The sequence below is a fragment of the Alligator sinensis genome, unplaced genomic scaffold, assembly GCF_000455745.1.
Source record: "Alligator sinensis unplaced genomic scaffold, ASM45574v1 scaffold48_1, whole genome shotgun sequence".
Lineage (NCBI taxonomy): Eukaryota > Metazoa > Chordata > Crocodylia > Alligatoridae > Alligator > Alligator sinensis.
In genome coordinates this window covers 138,955-149,219 of record NW_005842541.1, presented here as the reverse complement: position 1 = coordinate 149,219, position 10,265 = coordinate 138,955, and the positions used below count along the sequence as shown (strand labels likewise).

At 48.9% G+C, this 10,265-nt stretch overlaps 1 protein-coding gene across 1 annotated transcript in view; it reads right to left on the bottom strand.

Annotated features, from left to right (window-relative positions):
- The window catches only part of LOC102386112 (myomegalin-like), a 113,256-nt gene that overhangs the window by 83,461 nt on the left and 19,530 nt on the right, over positions 1 to 10,265 (bottom strand). The window contains 3 exon segments of the mRNA XM_025213595.1: positions 6,525 to 6,642; positions 7,798 to 7,973; positions 10,222 to 10,265. The exon segment at positions 10,222 to 10,265 is cut by the window's right edge and continues 31 nt beyond it. Of these exon segments, the coding sequence (XP_025069380.1) occupies positions 6,525 to 6,642; positions 7,798 to 7,973; positions 10,222 to 10,265 (338 nt within the window).

Sequence of the window (10,265 nt, the reverse complement as noted above, 5' to 3'; positions counted from 1 at the left end):
CGGTTCAGATTGCAAGATGGCGTCGCCGGCAGCACGGCGCATGCGTCCGCCCAGCGGCATTCTGGGAGCAGCAGTTTTTGCCCTGGCCCCCGCGCCTCCTCCGCATGCGCAGAAGGAACTGCACTGCTGGCAAGGGAGTAGCTGATGCTGGCAGCTGGCACAGCCCCAGGGGTGGAGGCAGCTTTGCTCGTCCCGCACCTCCAGGGAGCCAGGATCGTGATCCAGGGTTACTCTCTGTGTACCCAGGCAGTGCCAGCCACAGCCAGGGATGTGCCCTGTACCCCCAGCCCCGTGCACAAGTCCCTGCGCTACCTGCTTCCGGTGCCACCCTGGTGTATTTGATACTGGGCCCTATGCTGCCTCCCGCCAGAGGTGCCTGCTCTTCCAGGACAGGGACACTGCGCCTCTCTCCCTGCCTCCTGCTGATGCCAGGCCCCCGACAACACCAAGCACCCAGGCCTCTGAGATGGCGAGTGCCACCCCACCCGTTCTAACATTAAGCACCCACACACTGGCCCGATCACCCATGAGCAGAGGGAGGTAACTAGCCGTGTTAATCTGAAGTCAGGCAAAAGGCAAGGTAGAGATGCACCTTGTAGACTACTACATCAGAGATGCAACAGCTTGCCTCTGCCAGCAGTGCCCCCTCCTTTTGGGTTTCCTCTCCCCTCCCCTTTGTATGCCAACAGCTGCTTTCTAGTTGGAAGCTCTGCTTCCTGCAGTCCCTTCCCAACATCTGATGAAGTCAGCCACTACTTACAAAAGGCGATGCATCACTGACTTTGTTAGTCTGTTAGGTGCAAATGTACCCTGACTTCTCTCAGTCACCCAGCCATGCTTGCCAAAGGGCTCCTCACGCTACCCAGCACTGAACACCGCCCGGAGCCACATAATGCTCTACCTGCACAGAGCCTCCTGCCACTGAGGGTCCACCTGCTCCTGGCCCCACCTCACAGGAACCCGTTGACGCATGCCATCCAGTGCCACGCGATATTGAGCTTCACCCACTCCATGTACCAATCAATCTTCTCACTGCCACTTGCCCACAAAGCTGTACCAGTTCTACCTATTGCTATGTAAAGCCCAGTGGTAGCCAGTCTACCCAGTGCCTCCTGGCACCCAAATGGTGCCTTTTACCAACCAGCTTCCTGTGTCACCAGCCACAAACTAAGACTCACAGCATCAGGCTTCATTTTCTACCTAACAGGTACAGAAAAGTTTAATGCAGAAATCATCATCCAGGTAGGCAGGTCAAAACTCAGCTTTTTAGTGAAACTGCCACTGGTGGTGAAATAAGCCTGTTTTACCCCAGTGAAATAAGAAGTCCCTCCCTTACCTCTGCAACATAAGCATCCATCAAATCATCCTTCACTAATGTACCCTAATTCTGGAGAAACCGCCCCTATCCAAAAGAGAAAGGGCTTGTTCGATAACCACAGTCCATACAAACTCTAGTCCTTCTGATGATACATGCTGCCGGAGACCAGTTAATGTTAACTGTCCATTAACTGCCCAACAATGTGCTGTACTAATGTAACAGAAATGGTGCCTGCTCTATGGAGCTTCCAAAATCTGGTGGATACAGCAAACAGGCAGGCAGGCACAAGAAACACAGCAATCACAGCATGCCAGGTGCAGAGCCACCACCAAGTATTTTGTAGGTATCATGGGAGTGGATAATTTTAAGAGGGTGGGGGAAGAAGGTGGCTCTGAGAAGCACCAAAGTCTGGGGTTTTTTTGTGAAACAATTTATTACAAACTAGATGACAAAAAATGAACAGCAGAGCAACAACCTGGAAACCATCTAAAACCTCAGACATGCAGACCGGGAAGAGAAAGAAATCTGAGAAAGGGTTGAGATCTTCCAACCCTTTGTGTGCAGAGAGCAGGAGGGTGGGGGGAAGGGTGGAAGAGAAGCCTGCTATACCTGCTGAGCAGGCAGAACTGTTTCAATTGGCTACTGTTCCCCAGGAAGTGGGATAATGGGTTGGAGCAGATGGAAGCCCCCCTGGAGACAGTCCTGTACTATGTAGTTCAAAAAGCTTAAAAGCTATAGATTTGGAAGCCAGCCAGCTGCCCAAATTATAGCTTCTCTGCTTCAGAGCCTAGACACTCATTCTGCATGAACAGGCTGGGGGGCGTTATTCTTCAGTGCAGCCGGGAAGAGGGCCTGCAATTACGGGGCTTTGTTGTTTCCTGTTTCTAGGAGGCAGAACTGTCCAGCTGTTTGGAAGCTGTTGGGTTTGTGTCTTGCTGGAGTACTGCAGGCACATCACTGTGCTCCAGCGTCCTTCAGGAAGGAAAACGTTTTGGCTCATTTGCTTACAGGGAAAATCCTTCAAATGTAACACCTAGGATACAAGGTTCTTTGGGTAAATGTGATATCTTTTATTAGGCTAACTAAGTAGTTGGAAAAATTGTTCTTTGCAAGCTTTTGGGCACAAACACCCTTCTTCAGGCATAGAGAGAGCCGACAGGTGAATTGTGTGCTCTCCTGGGTAGAAGAGAAGCCAAAATGCAAAATGCAGGTCTGTGAAAATGCAAATGCATGGCAGTGAGGATCAGAGGGAATGGGAGACAATAGGTGAGAGACAGCTTGGGGCAGGGAGGAAAGGGGGAATGTTGAACTGGTGATAGAATGTAGCTAGTAAAATGAAGACAGGTTACCTGGGGTTATCAGATGTTAGCCAGGTTATAACGTGCCATAAATCCAATGTCTATATTTAGTCCAAGGGTATATAGGTTGTAGCCACGTTGGTCTAAGGACATAGGCAGACGAGGTTCTTTGGGTAAATCTAGTATCTTTTATTAGACTATTTTTATTAGATTTTTTTTTAGAGTACTAAAGGCTCAGATCAAGTGCAGGCCTCTTGAGGGCTCAGGATAAGTGCAGTGGCTTCTTAACCTGGCAGGTGAAATACCATGCATCTGTGTCCAGGAAGGCAGTTTTCCTGAACCACCCCGCAGGGCAACTGCTCTTCAGGCGTGGTTCAGTACCCACTGAGGTGTAGTGGCTTTAAGCCCAGTTTATGGAAATGGGAGACTCGTCCCTTGCTTACTCTGAGGGGCTTATGGCTAAGGGCAAGCAAAACTCGGCGGCATCTGAACCCCAAGCCTCTGGGCTTGGACCTGCAAGTAGGACACCCACCAAAGGATCTGGAAACATCTGAGACCCCAGGTATGGGTGGAGAATGTTTGCTGGTAGTAGAGCCGTTTATGGTTCCGGATTCTTGGATGTGGAATTAGTTTTGGCTAATTTGGCCTCAGATACAAATTATTTTTTTACAAATTAGATTTATTATATTATTTATTTTTCTTAGATTATTTTATCTGAGTTGGTCTAATAAAAGACATCAGATTTACCCAAAGAACCTTGTCTGCCTATATTTAGTCCATGATTTTTTGTATCCAGTAGATTTATGAAGTGAACAACTAACAACCCTAAAACACCAAGGAGAGGCGCAAGTCTACTGACTTCAGCAAGATTTATCAGTGTAGCCAGAGCTCACCACTGAGGAAATCAAGGATTTAACCAATGCGATTGTATCAGGCCATGAACCGGGTGGAACTCACATGTCACCTGTAGTCTGGCCCTTGTGACAAGAGAACTGCTGCTATCATGAGACTTTCTGTAGTGTGCATCATTGCCTGTAACTCCAGCCACCTGCACGGTCAGGCTAGGAAACAGACATGCCAGAGGATTAATACAGAGCAATCTTGCTGTGAAGAGGTAAGAATCACCTGTGTGGCACGAAACAGCTCTGCTTCTCTCTGCTAAAGGCAGCCTGTGCTGGCATCCTGACCAAGCTCCTTTGCTTGTGGTGAATGGGCTGTTGGACCAACAGGGGGCACCAGGATTCCACGGCAAGAGCTGATTCAGGCAGAACAGGTGGGGCTCCTGCCTTGGCCATGCTCAGGAGCCCAGTGAAGGGGTGTGTTGCCATTCATTTTTGGACAGCGAGCAGTCTCCTCTTTCTTGCCATCAGCATTTTATTAAGCAGCTGCTCTTCCTGGTAGTTTGACATCTGCAGGGATACTTTGCACTCCATGAGCCTCAGGGGCCCTGGTAGGGGAGGGTTGTTTATTCCTCGTATTAGAGTCCGGTGTTTGCTCATTTGTCCAGAGATGTAAAGGCACTGCTGTCAAATCCTTTCCAGAAACACAATCGTCCATCGGAGCACAGAGCCTGCAGCCTGACAGCCACAGTGCATGCATTCAAAGTGGCTGGCAGGCTTCCACTGTGTGTTCGGTGTCAAATATTGGTCTAATAAAAGGTAGAATCCCTGAACCAAGAGTTTTAGAATTTTGCATTTCTTTTTGCTTCAGACCAACATGGCTACCACATACATCCCTGAAATATCACTGAGCCATTCCCCACATCAGAGAAATCTCCTTCACTGATGATCAGGCTCAGATCCTGGAGTTTATCACCATTTCCTTTCCTCCACCGCTGCTGCTTCATGTTCCCTGCAACTCGTAGAGAGCCTCTGCCTTCTTCATTCGTTCAGGGATCAGTTTTCTGCTGGCATCCTTTTCCTCTTCTATTCCGTCGGGTGTGTGCAGTGAAGCCTGCCTCGTAAAATTGCTTTTAACAGGAGAAGGGGACAATGCTGCCCAGGACCTGCCTCCAAAAACACATCCATGAGGAGGTGACATCCCAGGAACTCCAGCTGCTGCTAGGTAATCTGGTTTGATCCCTTTGCAGCCTTGATGTCCCTGCTCACACATGCAGCTGGGTTTTCAAAGGATATTTTAAGAAACTGGTTTTAAACAGACTGCCTAAAGCCCTAAGCAATTCCATAAAGAGTATAAATCACAGATTGGACCATAATGCCCTAGAAATTAAGGTGCAATTTTGTAATTTTTTCTTTCTTTTTTCTGTTTTTCATCATTGAGAACAGGCAACAATGAAGCAAGATCCAGTTTTCCCAGCAGTCTTTTGGTGTTGCTACTATATAGCTTATACCAGGTCCTGCAGAGATGTAGCCAGGGCATCCTTTACTACCCATGATTTTAGTTGCAATGCAATGCAGCTATGTGTGTTTATGTAGCACAGGACTTGCCATATCAGGGCTCCATCTAGCCCAGTTGGGTATCAATCAGGACCAGCTGCTTCACTGAAAGCACAACTAGCAAAGCCCCTCAGAAAGGATGGACACAGAATCGCTTGCCCTAAGAGGAAGTAATTCTTCCAGTCAGCTTGAGGCTAGTATATGTTCTCAAGAAACAGCACTTGTATCCCCTGAACAGTATATTTCAAGACAGGCCTGGATGGTTGTGTGCATCACAAGAACATCCACAATATGAGTTTTTTATGTATAGCACTTGGCTACTCCTGTCCTCAGCAATCATTTGTGGCAGAGAGAAGCACAAGATAAATGTCTATTCTGAATAACACCATTCCCTTGCGTAGGTTTAATTTACTGCCATTCGGTTCCCACAAAATTTCCGGCACCCCTGTACCATGAGAATCAAATCAGAGCACCCGACTTACCTTCCCTTGGGAACTGGGATTCTCTCCTTCTCTGGCAGAGGCCAGAGCAGGCCATACAGCCTGCCCCCTTTCACAGCATGCCCTGTGGTAGAGACCTATAATTCCTAGCAGCCCAGGACATCTGATTCCCAGTGTTTCTCCAGTGATGAGGAACATATGAAATTTCATTGCAAAGTTTCCTAAACAGTGGCAGGTGGCTAGATTTGCTTCCAGCTGTCATGCCATGACCTCTTCCTCCTCATGGTAGTCTGGAATGGGGGTTGTACAACAGTGGTAACAAGCCAGGGATACCTCATAAGAATGCCATATTCCAACCTAGCCCATCTGAAGAGGGCTACACAAGGTTTGGACACAAGGCTGTAGTTAAACATCTGGAAACCCACTGGTTAAAAAATGCTGCCTGAATGCTAAGGATCAAGTCCCTTAGCTAAGGGAAGTCCATCCCATGTATTTAGTTCAGTTAACCCATTCCATCATGGCTGGAAAACAGTTTTGCACCATTACCTTGTCCACACTGACCAGACTAATTGGGCCACTGCCCCCTGGTGCAGCTCCATTTAAGCTAAACAAGGCACAGAGTTGATCCAGTGTCTTCAGCCCTGTCAGTATAAGTTGTTTTAATGCATTTACCTAGCAGGAATAAAGCCCCAGTGTGGAAAGGAAGGGATTGGGAGTAAGACTACTTCCACACACACACACACACACACACACACGATCTGCATCTAAGTAAGACACAGCGGTACAAATAAATAATTGCTATTGTACCAATCAGTGAACAAAATGAGCCCATAATCCCAACACCAGCTGTCTACTCAAATCCAGCCTTGGCTTAAATATCATGTCACCTATCTCTGATCTTGCTCTTTTTTATCCCTAGATCTCAAAATGCTTAACAAAGGGGGCTGAGGCACAGAGAGAGAGAGGAGCCTGGTCACCCAGGAGTGCAGTGGCCAAGCTGGAAAATGAACACAGAGAAGGACCTGATTGCATTACATCCTGGAGGCCTTCATGCTGCCATCTGGCATCTTACCTGCACCTCCATCTCCTTGGGCTCCTCCAGCCGCTGCAGCAGATTCTGCTTCTCGTTGGACAGTAGCTCAATGAGCTGCTCTTTGGCACTCAGATTCTGGGTCAGCTCTTCAATCGTTCTGCAAAGAAGAAAATGACTTGGTTACCTTGGGCAAAAACAGGAGGATCTCAGATACAGGGCTCTGAGCTCAGTATAGGACCCTTGCCAGGGATGAAGAGACAAAGACAGCTCTACATCAACTCTGGAGAACTGATTCAGGGGCCAGCTAAGGAGTGGTTGAATCCACAGGGTAAATCAGAGCTGCCTTAAGGCTGCTCTAACTGAGACCAGAGTGCCCACATCCCCTAGAGCAGGGGTGGGCAAAATCCAGCCTGTGAGCCAGATCAGGCCTGAGACAGACTCCATTTTCCAGCAGCCCTGGCCCCTGGCCAGTCTCTGTGGAGACTCTGGGAGCGCAGGGGCATGACAATGCAGGGCCATGACAGCATGGAGCTGCACAACCAGGGCTCTGCCCTGGTCCCACCCTGTCATGCCCCTCCCTGGGATCCCAGGACTGGGAAATGGAGCCAGATATGCCATTTTGCCCACCTCTGCCCTAGAGGGTGCACCAGGAGTAATTGCGATATAAGGGCCTTCTGACTAGGCCCTCTCCCTGACCACACCAAGGAGGTGATGCAGGAGCTACAGCAATTACTAAGCTGGCAGTACAGCACCCAGGGAGTTCCTGTCCCCTGGAGTACCTCCTAGGGCCTACATCCACAGCTTCACAACCCCCTGCACCTGTACCATAGCACCAAGGGGAACAGCAAGCCCCAAAAGGAGACCCTAAATGCTAAGAACTGTCCTATTCTGTTCCTTCCCCAGTAATGAAAGAGGGCACTGCACCTGCCCCCCTCCACCCCAGCAGGTGTTCCTCACAAATTTCATCCCATCCATGGTCTCAGGTGATCATCAGCTCATCAAGGCAGCATCACCCACTGTGTAACCCTCTCTGGCTCAGCAGGACATTGCCACCCATCTGGGATTCACCAGTGAGCCAAAGACTATACTGGAGACCTAGCCCCATCCCCAAAGTGAGACTTGGTTCACCAAAGAAGGCCATATCCTGTGTGACCAGCCCCACTGCAATCTGTCTCCCTCTCCCCAGCAAACTAATTCTAGGGTTTGGTAAGGGAGGCAAGTAACCCCTACTCTGGATCCAGAAGGAAGCAGGTACCCTTACTGGCAGGAAGCCAGGGATGAGGAAGCCACAGAAGTGACTAGGGGCACCTACTTGTTCTTCTGTGCCAGCGCAGCACAGTAATCATCCAGCAGAACCTGGGCTTTCCTCGCCTCCTCCTCCTGCCTGCTGAGCTCCTTCAGCTTCTCGGTCAACTCTTGGCAGCGCTCCTTCTCCACCTCTGCCAGGGCCGCTGTCTTCTCTGCCTCGCTCTTTGCTAACCTGGCCTCCTGCAGAGGGAGCATGAAGTGAGCTGGACAGGTATCTCCTCTCCACTGGGGTGGGCTCTAAAGCCATGAGCCTCACTTGCTTTTCCATGGAAATAGCAGCAGTGTCCACAGGGGGCTGTCCCCACAGGATTAGGGGAAGGATACAAGCTGTTCAAAGTGCTAATAATACTGACTGGTGGCTGAAGCATCAATGTTAGTATTTGTGGGACCTACTGCTGGAGGCCTTGTGTGGGTTCTACACAGTTTTACTTGAGCTTTCCCTCCTCAAACTCCGCTTCTCCATGAGGAATGGTCTCCTGGCCATGTTAGTCATAGACTGTGAAACTCCCAAAGATGTGTACTATGGAAAGATCACTCTGTGCAGGCTCAGCCACTTAGCCTCGGGGACTCTAGAACTTTAGAACTTCTCCTCTCCTATCATCCTGGTCCAAAACATCCTGAAGTTAGTGATGGCGCCATATAAGCTGTCTCTTTGAGACATCTCTTGGAAAGGCCTGAAATATGCTCTCTGCAACAGTGAATTAGTTCCTAGAGGTGCTCATCTGGCCAAGTTTCTGTTGAAAGGATGGCTTTGATCATGCTGGGATTTTACTGTATTATCAGTGATATGCTAGAGTGCCCAGAGCCCCAGAAAGGCGGTTTGCTTATCATTAATGAAATCTAAATAAATAATGAAGCTGTGTTTGCTAAGTAATGTCTCTACAGGCTTGCAAAGGCGCAAGGCAGTGACAGGGACTATTGATTGCAGACTGGTGCTGCTGGAACAAATGCAAGTTCCTCCCTGAAAAAAACACAGCAAGAGCTTGCCAAGAAACTCACTGCCTTAAATCAAGGATAAGAGAATGGGAAAGGTTAAAAATCACTCTCCTGAAATTTTGGGTTCACCCAACATGCTTCAGGCCAAATTCTGTGCATCTTCCATACCCTCATTTACACAAAACCCTTTCTCTTTCTTGCCTCTTTTCTTTATTTTAAGGCCCAAGGAAATTACATGAAAAATACAATGCCCTCTGTGACAACTATAGGAAAGATATGAAGGTAAAATCAAGCAACCCCAGAGCTGCAAGTGGGCAGGTTCTCTTAGTGCCATAGCTCTCTCACAATCTGGATTACTGCCTTCTACAGAGGCAGCTGGGTTTTCCACAGTGCCAAGCACCCAGCAATTCCCACTGAACTTCAGCTGTGTATCGATAATTACTGTATTTAAGCAAAAAGATAAGTGGCTTTGCTAGAATTGATGGAGCCTTTGTTTCTGAGACGCCTCCCAGAGATGCCTGACTCCTATGTGAGCAGAGAGAGACTGTAAAGATCAACAACAATGTAGGGAGGCTATTGCAAACCATGCCTTCTTGCAAGGAGGGCAGAGCTGTTGTTTCAGTGGAAAAAAAAGGAAGCAGCGCCCAGTGAACACAGAACCCTGTGACCTACTCTCATCCCCCTGCAAAGGCCCACTGTGGAGTGCCTGGATCCCACAACCCCACATGCTGGGGGAAAAGGAAGAGAGGAATGAGTTGGAGGGTTCAGAGCTCTGCTCTTCATGAATAGAGGGCACTGACAGATGTGGGGGGAAATAAAACACTTGACTGGAAGAAGTTCGACCTAGCTCTGCAGCATCTGTAGAGATTGGGCACCTTTTAGTGCTTTTATCTAATAGCTGATTCAATCAGCTATTAGATTAAAAATCCCCCAAAAACGCCCTATCTATAGCACCCTATCTAAAGTGCCCTATCTATACAGATGTTGGGTGAGCTGGGTCCAACTAACACAATGCCTCTTCTGGGCATGCGCTGGGCTCAGGATGGGGGGGACAGGGCAGGGGGAGGTGCAAAGTTTAGAGTAAAGCACAGTTTTGGGGATTTTTTTTAAGGCTGTAAGCAGCCAAAAAGGCCTTTTACCTGTGAGTTGAGGGAGAGTAGCATGGGCCTCAGGTCTGACCTGTTTCCTGGAACCAAAAGGGAGTCACAGGAGCATCCCAAGCTCTATAAGCATAACAGAACAAAGCATCCTGATTTCCCAGGTCCTGGCTCCCCAGCTCGCAAAGCCCATTCCCTGTGATATATGTGCAGAGGGAATGCACCAAGAGAACAAGCACCCAAAGTGGCTGTGCCCCACAGCATGTGGGGAAGAAACCAGCATACCAGACTCTGCCGAGAGGGCTCACCAAGAAAGAAAACCCTACCACTCTTGGCAGAAGCCCCAGGAACCCTGCATTCCTCTCCCATTGGCAGGTACTGCCTCATGCACCCACCTCCTGCAGGAGCTGGACCTTGTTCTCCAGAAGCTCATACACAT